This window comes from Pyxicephalus adspersus, chromosome 10, assembly GCF_032062135.1.
Source record: "Pyxicephalus adspersus chromosome 10, UCB_Pads_2.0, whole genome shotgun sequence".
Classification (NCBI taxonomy): domain Eukaryota; kingdom Metazoa; phylum Chordata; class Amphibia; order Anura; family Pyxicephalidae; genus Pyxicephalus; species Pyxicephalus adspersus.
The window spans coordinates 46395131-46413800 of NC_092867.1; the positions used below are offsets into that span (position 1 = coordinate 46395131).

Sequence of the window (18670 nt, forward strand, 5' to 3'; positions counted from 1 at the left end):
TTAGTTCATTTAGTGCACCCCTGTCCAAACTGACAGCAGAGCATGCCAATGTAATCTCTCCTCCAGTTGCTGCTTCCAGCTCCTTCTGTGTATCTGTTGTCTGCCCCCTTGCATCACCTGTCCATAATTCAAGGAATGGGATAAAGAGACAACACTTCAAACTCAGAGAAATAGGTTGAAACCGTTGAATCTGCGCATCCGGAATAGGGTTTTTTTTATTCCGCGCATCCACAATAGGGATCCAAGTCAAATTTTCGATAACCATATCATTACAGCTAGGAGAAGAAGTTTCCTGATCCTGACCCAGACCAGAGTGCACAGAAGAAAAAAAGATGGGGCAACCTGATGCACATGCTTGTGCAATTCCTTAAACCTATTTCAGTTGTTGTTTGTACTGCCTTTTTTACTTTTAGTATTGCCAGTGCCATTGTGCTGTCCTGACAGGGAAACCTTGACACTCCTCCCCATCTGATTACTGCAACCCTCTCCAATAACATCTATGTTATTCATTACCAGGCATATTACTAAATCAATGACCTCCCAAAATATAGCCATTTTTGTTTAGAATTCATTGGACAAAAAAAGACTGCTTGTTGCTTGCTTTTTTTTTTTTTTTTTTTTATTTTTTTTTGACCCTTATTTTCAATTAGCACATAATCATGTCTGCCTATTTCAACAGTAGTTTGCAGGACTATACTTAGTGAGAAATATTTAAAAAAGAAACCATATATCATAGTAACGGTACTGTCACAAAAATGAGACCAGCAGCATGATATGGATATCAAAATTTATTTCAGTAGCACATATATTTCACAGAGACGCACACATAAGATAATATCTTTTACAAGTGTACAAAACATAAAAATGAAAAGGTTGCCCGATCATCACAATATTAGCATTAACAATTATTTGTCTACATCAAAAACCTTTGTATTTTGTCCCTACATTTGTGGATATGGATTTCACTGTAGTCAATGGGGCCTAACTCCTATTTTTTTGGGATATAATAAATAGACTGCAAACGGAAAGTATCATATACACATAATCAGGGCACAAACCAATATGTCTTTCATTCTATGTCATTTAGCACGACCTAAATAATGCTCTAGGATTACATTGAGTTTTGTTGTGCTTGCACAGCCATTCTCAACCAGGGTTCCTTGAACTGTGGCTGACTGACCTACATGTCAGTCTATATCTGTATTAACCATCTTTGTGATTGAATTAGCTGACAGAAGCTAGATTTTAGAGCTTACAAAAATTCCCATTGCTATGAACCCTCTTTATAAAAAAAAAAAAAGTTACGTGTTGCCGAATCCGAGACCTAAACATTATGGTTCAATGGTTCAAAATATAAAATATCCTTTTTCTGTCGAAGGTTCATGAATTGAGAGTACTTAACATAAAATGTTCTGAAATCCTTTAATGGCTAAGGGGCCCTTTAAAAAAAAATAAATTTACGAAATAAGCAATATAACCTCTTTCTCCCAATAACCCTGAACAGCAAACAGGCCTAACTTTTGCAAATGGTTGTTGGGAATCCCCGTGGATTAGGCCAGGGGTTACTTTTGTTGGGGGTGGATTAAATAACACCGCTAATTTGTTTGGACCTGGCAAACGGGCAAAAATTTGAAACCAATTTCAAATAGAAGTTCAAACCACCTTTTTTAAAGGCTTTAAACCCCTTCAACCCCCCTAAAAATCATTATGCCATTTCATATATCTACTAGATTGTAAGCTCTTCGGGGCAGGGTCCTCTCCTCCTATATCACTGTCTGTACTAGTCTGTCATTTGCAAACCCTATTTAATGTACAGCGCTGCGTAATATGTTGACGCTATATAAATCCTGTTTAATAATAAGCATTTTTAGGCTTGCTTTATTTCATTTGCATTCCAAAGCTGTATGGGCTATTATAAGTGTTAAAAAAAACTGTATCTAAAACAATATTCTTTGTTTCTTGAATTTAGGAGTTTTGGCACATGACAGGAAAGCTAGAAGTCAAAGGTTACAATACACAGTACAACCAGAGCACCTGGTAATCAACAGATCATCAGGGCCACTTTTTTACACTAAGTTCTCATCCAATAATCTGAGTACATAGATCTTTCGAGCAACTGGTAATATGTATTTCGGGGGTTTGATTTTATGCAGGCTTAAAGCAAGCTAAAAAGCTTTAGAGTTTTGTTGAAGTCATACTTTTCCATGTGTTTGACACTCAAGTGCAAATGTTAAATACAAAATTGCAAGAAGACATGTTCTGCCAGCTGATGCCACCAATGACCATTTCAGAAAGTAAAAGGGGGGTTAATGAACTCCATGGCGTTGTCAGCAAGACTAAAATGTAATTTGTGAGGTCACTTACCTGGAAGTTAGATGCATAAATAGCCTCAAATGTAGTGATTACTATACAGAACAGGTTTATACCCAACTGTGGCACATGGTGAATTATTACCTTTGTATGCTCAAAATTTGTATACACACACAGCATACATTCTCCAACCTAACAAGGTACAGTAATAGCCATCAGCAAAAGAATTCATTTGGCTGTCCATCAGTTTTTGGAATGGCCTCAGAGTCTACACTTGATCGTGCAGACAACAGTCTATTTGATTCATCTTGATTATGTCTAGTCAAGTATTCTCCTTCAGCTGTCTTTGCTTTATTGCTTGTGGAAAGACTTTCAAATGTCACATAGGAATCCTGAAGGTTTTTAGATTTTCGGACCAATCCCTTTTTGCACCTCCGTTTTAGTGCTCCACAGCAGACCACCAATGTTAGTGGGACAGCAATTACACAGGCCACACTAATCACCACAACATTTATCAGTTTCTGTGTGCCACCAGCACTAACAGCCTCATCAGTAGAAAATATAACACATTGTTCCTTTTTAGGGATCAGCCCCCTCACACAAACACATGCAATGTATTTGGTTTGTGGTGTCAAACCATCTATTGTAATTTTGGTTTTGCCAGGCTCCACGTTTATTCTCCGCATATCTCTCTCTCCAAATATTGCATATAAAACATTAAATACGGTCACATTTTTGGCAAGGGGAGCTTTCCATGCAAGAGACACACTGTGGTCTGTATCACCAATAACTTTAACACCTCTTACCAATCTCTCAGTCTCTGGCTGCTTTGTGGGAGAATTTAGTAAAATGTTGCCTGAATCCTTGGTGTCTGGTTTCTTGACTAAATTGGGATTTATATTCTGCACATTATTGTCTTGAATTTGGGAACCACCAAATTTAAAATGTTGCATACCATTGTTTCCTTCTGCAGAAAAATATTTGCCTGCAAAACAGTAATAGACGGTAGTTGAAAAAAGGCAACACAATAAAATGCAATGCATAATATTTATAATGCTAATAAATACAAATAGGCTAATAAGTAGTGTTTAATTTTGGCCTAGATTACCAACTATTTTTTATATCTTTGTAATTTTCATATTCTGATTTCACAAGTAGGAAGGGTATGGAAGGCTCCATTAACTTGCCAAGTACATTTTTGTTTTGTATTGATTTAAAAACATGGAAGTAAATCTGTGAATCCATACATGGAATCTTGTGAATCAATTTCATACACATTTCAAATTTTGAAAATTTACCTTAAATTTTATATTTGGAATTCATATTTAGTATTAGGTGCTTACCCTTGCTAAACTGGGCTAGCTTCGTTGTAAACCAATACCATTTAGTATCAATATGGCCTCATTTCTTTATATTCAGAACTACCTATTTGCTCATAAAATCCAATATTCCAAATATTCTGAAAGCCCTTATCCTTTCCAACCTTGCAGAGTCTGGTAAATGCCACAAAGCATTTACCAGACTACATTTACACAAAAAGTATTGCAGGCCTTTCTGTCACATAGTCTAAACTCTGCAACCCCACCCTCCTTGACAACTCACCATTTCCCCTTTCTGATCATAACCTTATCACCTTCAACCTATCAAACCCTTGCCCTCCCTTGCCACATCCCAGACTTGGTCAATGGCAGAGAGATATCCCTAACCTTAACCACAACCTTTTCTCAAACTGCCTTGCGTCCCTAACCCCCTCCCTCTCCAAAATCACCTCCCCAGAAGAAGCTGCCACCATGTTAAACCACTCTCTTTCCCTGGCTTTGGATAATGTTGCTCCTGCCACCTTCCGCTACCCCCGCCCTGCCAACCCCCGACCCTGGCACAACAACCACACTAAACAACTACAAAAGACTGTTCGTGCAGCTGAGCACAAGTGGAGGAAATCTGGCCTCATCGCTGACTTCATGGACTACAAAGCCAAGTATCAAAGCTTTAACACAGAGCTCACTGTCACCAAGCAAAATTATTTCTCCACTGTCATTTTCTCTCAAGCTTCCAACACATGCAACCTCTTCTCTACAATTGACTCCCTCCTAAACCCCACACCTGCTCCCCCCACAACATCCTTCTCTGCCCAAGACATTGCCACCTACTTTAGAGATAAAATAGACAAAATCAGACATGATGTCTCTGCCCACCGAGCCACTCCAACCATATCCAACCCTTCCACCTGTAAATCATCACTGGCCTCCCTCAGCCCTGTTACTGTGGACGAAGTCTTAACTCTTCTCTCATCATCTCCGTCTACTACCTGTCCACTTGACCCAATTCCCTCTGATCTACTCCGTGCCCATTCCTCCACCCTGGCCCCTGCCCTAACCGAACTATTCAACCTCCCCCTTTCTACTGGTAAATACCCCTCAGCTTTTAAACATGCTATAATTCTCCCTATCCTAAAGAAACCCTCACTGGACCCCTCCCTACCCTCCAACTACCGTCCTATCTCCCTTCTCCCATATGTCTCCAAACTTCTTGAACACCTAGTCTACAAAAGACTCACCCATTACCTGAGCACCAAGTCTTTCCTTGACCCCCTCCAGTCTGGTTTTAGAGCTGCCCACTACACTGAAACAGCCCTTACTAAAGTGGCCAAAGACCTCATCAGAGCTAAGTCTCAGGGCAACTTTTCCCTGCTCCTTGATCTTTCCTCTGCTTTTGACACTGTTGATCACCCCCTTCTAATACAAATCATGCGTTTCATTGGTATCTGTGACAGTGCTCTCTTTTGGTTTGCTTCCTATCTGTCTGAACACTCCTTTCAAGTTTCTTTTAATGGTAACTCCTCCTCACCCACTCTCCTCCCTGTTGGTGTTCCCCAAGGGTCAGTTCTTGGACCGGTCCTCTTTTCTCTGTACATCTCCTCTCTCTGTAGTCTCATATCCTCCCTTTGGCTTACAGTAACATCTGTATGCTGATGACGCTCAAATCTGTCTGTCCACCCCTGACCTGTCTCCCTCAGTCCTGGATAGGGTCTCCTCTTCCGCTGCATCTCTTTGTAATTCTATCCATTGGCTTCCATTTCACCTTAGAATCAAATTCAAGCTCCTGTGCTTTGCCTTCAAATCCCTACACAGTTATTGTCCCACTTACATTTCTGACTTGGTAAAAAAATACTCCCCCTGCCGCTCTCCCCGCTCCTCCAATGACCTACTAATGACTTCCTCACTCATAACCTCATCACATGCACGGCTCCAAGGCTTCTCTAGAGCTGCCCCAACTCTCTGGAATGGTCTTCCTCGTCCAATACGGCTTGCTCCTACTTTCTGCTCATTTAAAAGAGCACTCAAAACCCATTTTTTCAAAATTGCCTACCCATCTTCTTCTGTCTTCTGAAACCATCACTACTTCCCACCACTACATATCTCCCATCCTATTGTGTGTGAAATTCCCCCACCTACTAGATTGTAAGCTCTTCATGGCAAGGTCCTCTCCTCCTGTATCACTGTCTGTATTAGTCTGTCATTTGCAATCCCTATTTAATGTACAGCGCTGCGTAGTATGTTGGCGCTATATAAATCCTGGTTAATAGGGAACCGAGATGGGATGTGTATGCTGCACTTCCGATACCCAGAAGCCATACAAGAAGGATTAACCTGGATGCTCGACTGACAGCCTGTGGGGATACTAGTAAGTAGATTATGTTCAAATGTTTCAAAGTCTTTTTTAAATATTAGGATTATTTACCGACATGAAACCATGTGCTATATTATACAGGTTTATCGGTCCCAATATTTCCTGAGGAAGCAGACTTTGTTGTATATTGGGTCTCAATTAGTAGTTCCAACACATTTTGCAGAAAAAGTTGATGCCTGGACAAATCGTTTTATAGTCCAATTATATTTGTTTTGTGGATAATGTTTATATGTGGATTTTTAAATTTACTAAATAAAATATAAATTACATTTTGTATTTGAAAATTCAATGCCTCAAAAATCCCTTTACTGGTTCTTGGACCCAAAAATCTTTTGATTAAACCTTTGTGTCACATACTCCTTCTGCCTGAGCACATCAGGCAGCTGCTATCCATCCAGCCAATACACAATTACCTAGGCAAAGTATGAGGTGTGGCTAAGCTGGACACAGCATAGCTAATATGTGTAGAATGGAACACCTGAAGTGTTGGAGCTTTGTACATTCATAATAGACCCGCACTATGCAGGTTTTTTTAAAAATAAAACTAATTACTTACTTGGGAATATAAAAAATCTGCCCCCCCCCCTTTTACCCTTCATTTCTCTTGGGCCTTAGATCTTCCCTTGGGGTCTACTTTTGCTCACTGAAGAACACATTTTTCAACATCATTTGAAAAATTGAATGGTGACAACCCTCATTTCTAGCCAAGAAACTGAACTTTTTGCCACCTAAAAAACAAACAAAACAAAAATCGTATCATTAATTACCGCTGTCATTCGGCTCATCTGTTGTGTTGGAGTCAGTGACAAAAACTGAAATAAATGCCTCTGTCATTCCTAAAATGTTTTTGGCCTTGCAGATATATTCTCCGGAATCTTTGTGGGAGACTGTGGGCAAATTTAACATGGACCAGCTCATTCCATCACTTGATATTTCTTGGTGAACTGCAAAATAAAAAATTAACACATTAAACATGATTAAATAATAAGCAAAACAACAAATATAAAGGAGTAAGGTAAAAGTAGACTACAAAGAAAAATACAATAAAACTGTAACAATATAATAGCCAGGGTTAAGTAGCATATAAATAACTCTAACAAAGATCTTGTGTAATTTACAATTCCAATATTGTATTGCTAAACCAGAGATTTCCTGGTGAATCAAAGGAAGGAAAGAAGAGAAGGAAGGAAAGAAGAGAAGAAAGGAAAAGGTGGGGGAAGAATAAAAAAATAAGGAGAGAGGAGAAGTCTGTAGAAGACTACAGAACATGGTAGAAGACTGTAGAACATGGTAAATATATGACAATTAATTAGAGGGAGTTCCCGGAGTTACCCCCCGAGGGAATAATAGGAGGAGATACATTGGAAGGGGATAGCTGAAAATTAGCAATCACATGTTGAAACATATTAGTGGCTGATAGCAGATATGAGTCCCATAGGGCCCAGATTGCTGTGAATTTGTCATATCTATCATAAATCCTGGCCTTAGGGTGTTCCATAAGTTGGACTTATTTTTTTGTAGCATGAGTCTAATAAGGCGAGAGTTGAGGTAGATTTCCAATGTCTAGCAATAAGACACATGGCTGCGGTGAGTTTTCTATTCAGCTTAGTGAGATTGGAAATAGGAAGGCCCAGCAGATGAGTAACTACATCTAGCGATATAGGTATTTCAAGAATCTCTGAGAGAACAGGACCAGAAAATATGATACAAAGTGCCAATCTTCATACCACATCTCCAACACATATTGCTTGCATTAGGAAAAATGGCATGCAGTTTTTTGGGAGTAAAATACCTCCTCATAAGTATCTTGTATGCATTTTCTTTATATATAGTGCAAATTGAGCTCCTACGGGCATTATCGCAAAAGATTCTTCATATTTTGAGAGGTAGCTCCCTACCTAGGGTATCTTCCCATTTAAGCATATAACCATGTTTGACAAAGGGGCATGTTGGCTCAGTATTTAATATCAGGTAGATGCCAGAGATTAATCCCTTCTGAGAGGGTACACCTGCACACAGCTTCTCAAATTCTGTCAAACCTCTTTGAGTGCCAGTAATGTGATGGCTCAAATTGTGGACCCCTACCACATACTCCTTTCTTTGTACGTTGTTGGGTGGTAGGTGAACCTGTGATTTTAATGTACCCATTAGTCTTTAGACATAGGTCAGCTCCTCCTAGTAAGAATGAAATACTTCCCCCTTCCACATTCCCTACTTACATTCCACCTGTATTTTACTTCAGTTAAGTTCAATGTTTTATATGTTTTTCTATGTCAAGATGAAAAGATGAAACCATGCACGTGTTTTGAATTAAATATTCCTAATGTTTTTTTTATCATTCAGGTGACAATTTTATGATAATATGATTTATATAAAAAGATAATGATTATTCTAACATAACAAATGAAAGCAAAGTGGTCCTACCGGATCCATTAATTTGGTTTCCATCGGCTCTTTTCCAGCTCAGTTCAGGTATTGGAATTCCCATAGTACCACACCGTAGCAGAACAGTACTACCAATGACTGTCTTGAGTTTTGCCACAGAAGTGTGAATGACCGGACTCTGGCATTTTCGAAGTTCCACTTGACTAAATTGTACACCTGCAAGGCTGCGTGGCGAATAACACTTCAGACGTGGTTCTATAAATGCTACAGCTGGGGATGGAAAGTTGAGGAAATGAACCATTTCATAAAGACTGCAGTCACACAACCAAGGATTATCTTGCAAACCTGAAAAAAATGTACAAATTGTGTTAAAAGTTTAAATATTTTACAATGACTACAGGTAACTTTTCTTTAACACTTTTGTAACCAGAGGTCATTAATGGCTAGATGTCCAAACCAAATGTATCTATAACGGACTTTTGAAAAAAAAATGTAGTCACTTCATCATTCAATACTTTGAGGCCAATTCATCAAAGCTTTCCAAGGCTGGAGAAGATAGTCTATCATGGGAGAACCTGGTTGATCCAGCAAACCTAGAATAGATATAGCTCAGGATTGAAAACATTTGCCAATATGAAATTTTAAGAAATAGATTCTAGGTTTGCTGGACCGCCCAGGTTTATATTCTCCAGCTTTGGAGCACTTTATTAAATCAGGCATTTGAGTCTAAAAAAGCAATAGTGTGGTTTAAGTGGTATTTAAATTTATATACATCACTGAGCAGTGCAGGTGAATTATACCCGTTATGAAAATGTATTAGTAGGCCTAGGAATAATTTATAGGGGGGATGACATCTTCAATATAATGAGATAACATGGGATTTACTTTTTAATTTGGGTTAATTGCAGATATTAGAAAAATCCTCTATGAATCTGTACATCTCTGTGCAGAGTTGCAAAATGCATATTCAGCCTGCCTCTCAGCCTTTCAAATAGCCAGCATTACATTTACATTATCAAATAATGAAGAACACAAGTAAAGCTTGATCATTTAAATGTTGGAAACCAATGTTACATTTTTAAGGCCTACCACATATTCACAGGTAAGTTTATTTATCCCTGTTTCAGTTTTTAGTAAATGTAAGCTAAATAACATACCAAATTCTTATACCCTGTGGCAATATCGCTGCATACCAGATCTTTCTAGCTGTGAAGGGATTTCCACTTCAACACGTATGTCCTTCAAATTGTTGGCATCACCTAGAATCCAACCCTTCATTATCATTACTATATATCTCTACCTGTTTCATTAATTATGCATGTAAAGTCAGAACTATGAACAAGATTTCTGCAATCTCAGACTTTTTATATACAAGAGTTTGTTTTCTACCTGTTAGCTAGAATTTTGTTTGTGCATGGCATTTAGAAAAAAGTTACAAAACAAAACATAGCCCCAAGATATATCTCCAAAAAAGCCAAAGTGTACTGTTTCCCCAACGACATGTAAGGAATTCAGGGGTGTAAACTTTATTAATACTTAAAAAGAGTTTACATTTATGGAGACTTTGTTTTAAAAAAAATAATGTTTAAAATCCAAAGGATATAGAAAGATTAATGGCAATTTACCAATAACCTCATGTAAGCAAAATCTAAGATAGCAGAAATCTTAGCTCATAGTGGCTTTTAGATGCAGAATGAGGAATCATATGGATATTCATTATAGTAATGAGTGAGTGATTTTAGGTGATTCCAACATGAACCAGGTGGGTTATTCTGTGTAGAGCGATAATTTACTTTGCTAGGTGAACTGTTTCAACTTCTTTAGGAAAAAAAAGTCCTACTAACAATTTTGCCCCACTTTCCCAAATATAAAACATGGTAGCATGATCTGTTTATCTTAGGATATGCTGTTCATCTCAGACGATTGACCAAAAAAAAAAAAAAAAGTCAGAGACACTTCTCACTCTTTTAGACTTTCTTCCTCATCTCTGCCCTCTGAGGCAAACAACTTTTGGTTTGTTCTAATGATCGTTTATAGAAGTAAAGCCAGCGAGCATAAAGAATATCTCTCTGGAGATCTGCATTAAAGCGAACCTGTTTATTTGCCTTGCAAGAGGATTGAGAAGCCTTTTAACCCCCCAGGGTTAGAATTCCGTCCAAATTTCCAAGCAAAAAGCGTTACTTTTTTTGCATGAAAATGTATTTAGATTGTAGGCCATAACTCACTGAATTATGTCCAATATTTAATAGATTTAATAATAAACTTTAAATTAAAAAACACAAAAATCCGTTAAAAATTTTTTTAAAAAATAGTTAAATATGTAATGTAAGTGTACAGTATATATATATATATATATATATATATAAATATATATATAATTTTATATGAAAGTTTCTTTGTATTAGACTCAATACAGAGAGATGAGAGGACCAGCAGGACGCCGGGGGACAGTGACAAAACAAGGTAAGTGTTTTTTTTTTTTTTTTGGGTTAAAGCGACCTCGAGTGTGACTTGGGATTACCACTATTTGCAGGTAAAATACATCCCGAGTCACACTCTGGAATACTGCTAGGGGGAAGTTAAACAGCATTAAGTAGCTTTTTGTCCAAAAAAAATGAAAAAAACTATTTTTTATGCTTCTGATTGCCATCCTAAAGGTGTCCTAAATTTGTGTACCAATTCCATCTGCCATAAACCAGCTTTAACAAGCTAACCTCTATCCACAAATTTCACCCATCTAAATCTGTGAACTTCCTCACTCTCACGGTTTTTATCCTTAGACCTGCACTTCACACATACCCTCAGACCTGGCAACAAATTAGGTGGTGGGGCGATTTTTATTCTCACTCCTATTTTTCCACTCTCATGTCTTCTCAAGCCTCTAACCCACATAGATTCTTCTCAAGAATCGACTACCTCCTAAACCCCACACAACTACCTGCTCTGCCCAAGACATACCTTAACTTCCCTAGCAGTATGAAAGTATTTTTAAATGTAAAAGCAGTATATTTCCTGCCTGGTCCTGCCTCCCAGCCACACACTTGCGAGCAGATGCCTGGCCAGCATCTGCTTCCCCTGGCCTCGCATCCCCAATGTCCAGACACCGGGGACACAGATGCCGGCCGGGAATTCCCAGGTTACACAGATGGCCAGAATAGCCAGGGGAAGAAGATGTTAGGCATCACCGGAGGACGCCGCGGGCACCGCTGGAGGACACCGTGGGCACTGTGGAACGCAGAAATCAGGTATGACTCCCTGGCAATTCCACCTCCCCTGCACTAACTAAAGTATTCAACATCTCCCTTTCTACTGGTATCTTTCAAACATGCCATTATTCTCCTTATCCTGAAGTCCTGAAGAAACCCTTACTAGACCCCTTTACACCTTCTAGCTACGATCCTATCTTCCTTCTCCCATTGGTTTCCAAACTTCTTTACTGACTATTTGAACACTCCAATTGACCCGTTTCAATCTGGCCTTCGATCCACACACACCACTGAAACAGCTTTTATTAAGGTAGCAAATGACTGAAGTCACTAAGCAACTTTTCTCTCCTCCTCAACATTTCTTCTGCTTTTATCACTGTTGATCACCCCATTCTAACACAAATCATGAACTCCATTGGTATCAGTGACACTTGCTCTCTGTATGCTTCCTGTTTGTCCTACCTTGTCCTAGTTGGCTTGCTCCTACTTTCTGCACATTTAAAAGGACATTTAAAACCCATCTTTTTTAAACTTGCCTTAAATAAAACATCCTGCTGTATATTATTGAAAATTATGTACTGTTGGAAAAGTATATGTTCAGCTCTTTGATTGGAAATATATTATTGTGTGTGACTCCCCTATTTCCCTAATATTTATTGTAAAACTCCTTAAAAAAAAATATTTGAAAAACAAACTTGCCTACCCAATCTTCTGTCTCAAACCCCCACTATTTGCCATTCTACATCCCCCCATCCTATTGTGTGCTACATCCCTCACTTCTTGATTGTAACTTCTTCTTGGACTAATTGCCCTTTCTTCCTCCTGTGTCATCGTTTGTATCTGTATGTCATTTGCTATTTATTGTTCACCACTATATAAATACTGTTTTATATTATCATGCACAGGAAAAATGGGACCGAATATTAGGAATTTATATGAAAGATAAATCCATAACACCAGGGAGATTGATTACCAAATACATGTATGTAGGTTTGTCCAATTTGCAAAGAGATAGGAATCAATAATCTTGGTTGCCTATATTCCAAAACAATATTATTCTTAGATCATAAAGAACAACATCAAAGAACAAAAAAAAAAAGAATGATACTTCCTTCAGTGCTGCTCATGTGCCTAAAAGGCCTATTTGCCAATTTTCAATAGGCAAAGTTTGGTGTTTAGCACAACTACTGATTTATCCATGCCATAACATCTTTAAAATATATACAGTATAAATCTCTGTATAACATACTGAATGTTATTTTAGCATTCAGATAACATTCATATAGTAATACGACTTACCAAGAATTAATGTAGAGTGATCACTGGAAAAATATGATGCCGAGTGAAGATTTAGCCAGGAAGCAATGAGTTCCTGAGGGAGTGTAACTAGCTTATTACTAGACAGATCCAGGTAAGTAATGTTCTTTAGGAAACGTGCAGCATCTTTAGGTATTGATGACAGTTCATTATTGTGCAAGTCTAGCAGCCTTAATCTGGGTGTGCTGGCTAGGGCTTCCCATGGAAAAGTTGTGAGGTCATTGCCATCTAATCTTAGTTCCTGCAACTTGCGTAGGCCTCGCAATGTCACTACACTCAAGCTCAAAATTGAATTATAGGGCATCCAGAGAAACTCAAGGTTGGAGAGTAGATGGAAAGCATCTCCTTGAATGCGCCGTATAGCGGTCTTTTCTATTCGTAGTTTAAAGGTGTCTGTTGGAATATTCACCGGTGTGAGAGTCATCTCAGGATCATTACAAAGCACTTCCCTGTTTTAAATAAAACACAAAATCAGACATATCACTTTGAGTAAGTAGCTTGTATCTTCCTAAAATATTGTGGGTTACTCAGGTAATTCATACCGTATTGATGAAATGTTAAACATAACAATACAAGACATGTTTTATTTAAATGTACATTTTAGTAATACCTAAAAATAAACAGATGCATATCAAAATCACAGCCTTTCTGATTTAGAAAATCAGAGCCCCAGCCAAAATTACCAAGATAAAAATAAATAGCCCAATATAAAAAAAGAACCAGAACTTGATGTAATAATCACCTTCTATCCAGAGATTTTTTCATGCAATATCAATATCTACTGCTACATATGTTCAGTACGATAGCCAACATCCTTCAACAATTTTTTTGAGGCCAGGTTTTCCTAGACTGACCACTGCCTGTGATTGGACAGTAACAGGAGAAATGGCACAGTAATGATCCAATCTGTTACTCTGTTTTAATTTCCTGTAAATATGGTTATTGCCAATGCATGAACTAGCTGGCTACCTGTATTGCTACTGTCATTCACATCCCAGATGTGCTGTACAAGGACTGCAAGAGACCAATACCTTGTCTAATTCTGCATGCATCACATTATTAGGAATCCAAAGGGTACGGATTTCTAAAGAAAAAGTATGGCAAATTGTAGTTTTATTGGGCATACTAGCTCTTAGTGAAACCTCAGATGGTGAGGCTGAAAATGGGATAAGCCCCTCCTCTGAGGAATTAACTTGTGTGTACACATTTATCTTTAGCGCTACCAAGTCTGTAAACAAGATTCCAAAGGACCTTAAGGAAAGAATTAGAAATGGAACCTAGAAATATAGCTAGATTAACAAGTAACCCATTGGCAGTAACTCTGAATTGCATTGACCAGGTTTATATTTACTCGTGTGCCCATATAGCCTTTGGCAATGACCCTGGCTGGGTCTAGTGTATTGAAACACTAACATTCATTATGTACCACCATTTGGGGCCACGGGAAGATGGTATGGTAACCTGAACTATTGACATTTATTTAGATCTACTGGGCACTCTAAAACATTAAAAATAATTCCAAATTAAGTTGTAGTGAAGTCAGGATTATTATTACAAAATTGCTACTAGAGGAGTTAGAGAAGGTGTATCTCCATTGAAATTATTAGGTGGGACATTACTATATAGAATTCCAAAATTCTAAGTAGGATTTTTTTTAAAACTTCCGAACATTGTATAATATTGATGGTACTGTTTTATCACTGCCATTACCGTTATTGTGGGAATGGTGCTGTTAAAATGTTTTGGATATTTAGGATTATGTATATATTTTGTTTAATGTGCAATTGAGAATTTGTTGTTGTATCCAGTTTTCCAGTTTTTATAATGAACGTGCAATATCCTTTAAAATGTTATGAAGCTTTTTTTTATTTAAAATTTATGTTACAGTACAATACCAGCAACCTCTCTATTTTGATCTACTTTGACCCTATATTATTCCACAAACTTTGGGATACATAGCGTAGGTATCACAGGAGGGTAGAGACTTCCTATTCAGACTTTACTGCCACACCCTCCCCTTCTTCACTAAAAAGTGTTTAGGGAAAAAAAAAATATTTTATATTAAAAGGATAACCTTTAATAACCTTTTTTTTTTTTTTTTTTTTTTATAAAGTAAAAATTGTGGTGATGGGTCCTCTTTAAAATATATATAGATTGTACAATAACTGCTCTATTTACAAAAGAAAAGGAAGCCGACATTCATTGAAACATTACCTGGTGGAGAATCTTCCAGGTCCATGTATTTCAATAGTAGCATTTATTTCTTCACCAGTGAATATTTCAGTGAATGTCTGATTAAATGCTTTATAAATAAACCCCTAGGTAAATGTCCAATAATTTCAACAACTATCAATTGAAAATGTGATTGATTGTATCAGGGTAACATTTTATCAGTTTATACATTACTGTTTTTGTAGCAGAAATGATGGTAGGTTACTTTAGTCCGATTGTTTTTATGATCAAAGTCTAAAAATTAATAGATATTCACTGAAACAAAAAAACTGTTGTGTGTTCATAATCATTATATTTTTGTGTAGAAGCCCTTCCCCAATGAAAAAACAATACATTGTGCATAGACAAAGCCTTGCAATGCAAAAAAGAATGCATACTTATGCATTAAATGCACCCATGCAAGTACTCTTCATTTGCCTCAATCTTCAACATTTTAAATGAGCATTACTTCTTATGTATTTACTCTATTTAATGGTTAGAGTTGTAAGGAAATATAGAAGCTAGCAAAGGTAACAAAAAACAGGTGTTCCTTCTGACAAACAACTAATGCTTAGGATGTTCTCGGCTGAAGGCCCAAACAGCTGGAGGGCACACTGCAGGAGGGTTAATAGCAATCAGAATTAATGGCATCCTAGGCTTGTCTGACCTTCCCTTCTGCTGTCCTTGTTGTAATTGGGATGAACTTGCTTTTAATTTAAATAAGTTGTTTAGTTGCAGCTGATTGCATTACTAGTTGGCTTCTGTGCCCCTGGTTTCATCCTTAAGCCATCTGTAGCCTACACTACACAATAGTATGTGAGGTAGACTCTTATATCAAATGCTTGTTTACCAGAACACCAAATATACGAATATAAAATATCAAAACAGTTTAGTTAGTTTGCTGTTTTTTTTTCTAAATAACAGTGTGTCAGTAATTTTGGTTGGATAATGTGCCTCACGCAGGTTCAAATGAATGGGCTGCTTTGATGTAATGCAATACACAGGTAAAAGGTTTTACTTATAATTGAGTGTGAATATAACATGTATGTAAAGTCAAAACATTTTGTTTAGTTTAGGTAGAGTTAGATTTTCTGCTACATTTTTATTGCTGTCTGTGACCTCACTGGGGAAATTTACCATCTCCACTTTCTTTGCGACTATTGCCTACTGTATGAAAAGTGAATGAAACTCAAAATTTTAGTTTCAAAAGATTAGGGGATGAATATTTCAGCAAGATGCCAGTTTTGGTGTTTGGGGGGGGATAACTTTTTATTTTGTGTGCCTGGGATAGTATGTGACGGGAAATCTTCCCAAAGGGGTCCTAAAGTAAAAAGGATTACATTTTAAATACATTTTAGGTTATATTTTGCCAAATCAAAACAGAGTGTATGTGTAGCTAAAACCTTTTAGCTTTAGGAGTAGGAAAGGGTTTGAACTTTTGTGAGGTTTTTATTGGTTTCCATCTGACCATGCTTTTTAGAGTGCTCAACAAAATGTTTGTTTAACAAAGACAATTTAAGTTCAAGTAATAACTGTCATGATAACAGTTAGAAGTTTTTCATATCCTGTGGCTTCCCCAACAGGACACTGGCAACAACTTCTTTGCTCTTTCCAGACCAAAAAAGAGTTTAACACGTCAATAAAAATTTGTAATGGTAATTTTTTCAATCATTACCTACATTGTTTTTATTGTATATTGAAAAAACCTTGAAATCTTACTTGATGATTTGGATAAGATTATATATAAGATTATATATATACATTGGTAGTTTCAAGCATTATAAATCTGCATGCTTCAGTAAGATGAAGATCATTAAAATTACCAGCTAATTAACTGGTAACCAATTGGAAGGCAAGGAAAAGCCTATATTCCTCAATATACTGATTCATTTGAGATGTTAATAGACACGTTAGAAGTTTTTAACCTGCTATACCTTTGAATTTCCGGGTTTGTTCCAGGTTTATCTTATAGATAATGAACATACATACGTACCTCCATGATGAAATAGGTTTCAACAACTGAAACTGAACTTTATATACCCAATATATTCCTTGACTATGCTGCACAAATCTTCTCATATAAATTACCCCTGTGATCAAAAAATTCTAGCCAATACTTTGACATTTGGGGTGACCATACACAGTTTGAAGGTTAATTTGCAAAAACTGAAAGCTTAGCTTTTACAGATTGTTTACATCTGATACCAAAACTGTTGATACACTAATTGCTGAAAAATGTTAATTTATCAGATCACATCATCATTGACATGCCTTGGAACATTTGAGTCGTATACACAGCTAGGCATTCACATAGCACCCCTAATTTATATTAGGAATTAGGTCTAAGGGTTACCAAGTTGGCTTATAAGCTTTTCTTGCCAAGAGCAATCAGCCTGGGGTCTTTTAAGGTGCCCTGCTTTTAAAATCAGAAGGATCAGTCACTATCATCTAACAATAATTCCTTTATCCTAAAATAACCGTGTTTATTAAATAATGCCACTACTCTAGATTTAATAAAGAACTAGAACCCCTTTAATGTAGATAAGATATATAACATCATATATACAGGTATACAAGTTTACTACTTTAGGGAGTACAAGGGTTTACAATATTTTTAAACAGGACTCTTGGCCCAATCCCACTGTGATCATACTGTTGACAAACAATAAAATAATTTACTTTCATACTATAAATGTGAATTTTGGAAAAAAAGGTTTGTGTCCCTAAACTACCTTTGTAGCATGGGAGTAAATTATTTTGCTGTTTACCATCTATAATGAAGTTATAAATTACAAATGTATGTGATATTTAGTAATATTTTTGACAATGAGCCCAAACATCAAGAGGTATTTTTTTTTCTTAAAGATTAGGCAGTGTTACCTAACCTTTGCTACAAAACACAGAAAATGTAGCTTTTCTGCAATTACAAAATAGAAGAATAGTTGTGTTAGAAGAACAAATTAGGAAGCTGCAACAGTCACTTGAAAGTGATATTCCCATCCAATTTCCTAGTTTGCATCAAACGTTGTTACAATTACATAGTCTGTCAGCAGTGCAGTAGGTATTCAATGGTTTCTTTAAAACCAGATTACAATGTGCTCAGAAATTAATCCTTTGAACACTGAAAACGACAACATGTCGTGAATGAAAAGAAATAAAATTATACAAAGTGATGATCACATAGGGTGTACTAAAGATGGCAAAGTGATTGGCACTGGATATGGAAAAAAATGTTGGCATACCTGGATTTTGATCCATCGCCGAGTGAGTGAAAAGTGCAGGTGCACTGAGATGGACAGGCAAAACAGAAGAAAGGAAGGCCTCCGAACACCAGGCAACCAAAGATGACCAGCAAAATACACATGGTGAATTAACCATAGGTTGCACCTCAGTATACAGGTTGAGGTCCACAGGCAATAACAGGTCACATTTTGTTAAGTGTCTTCTGCTACCAGTCACAGAGGGATGCTTTAGCTGCAGCTCAGTCCATCAGATAAAATAGGATAGGGGATTAGTGAGGGGACATGCTTATTTTCCTGTCGCTGTCTATT

At 37.2% G+C, this 18670-nt stretch overlaps 1 protein-coding gene across 1 annotated transcript; it reads right to left on the reverse strand.

The window, feature by feature from the left end:
- Positions 1 to 1713: 1713 nt before the first annotated feature.
- On the reverse strand, positions 1714 to 18642 carry LRIT1 (leucine rich repeat, Ig-like and transmembrane domains 1). The gene is made up of 5 exons (XM_072424385.1): positions 18362 to 18642; positions 12891 to 13357; positions 8425 to 8730; positions 6768 to 6944; positions 1714 to 3295 (listed from the first exon to the last, which is right to left on the reverse strand). Exons 1-5 carry the CDS (start codon positions 18481 to 18483, stop codon positions 2526 to 2528), a joined length of 1842 nt encoding a protein of 613 aa, XP_072280486.1. The 5' UTR covers positions 18484 to 18642; the 3' UTR covers positions 1714 to 2525.
- Positions 18643 to 18670: the final 28 nt, after the last annotated feature.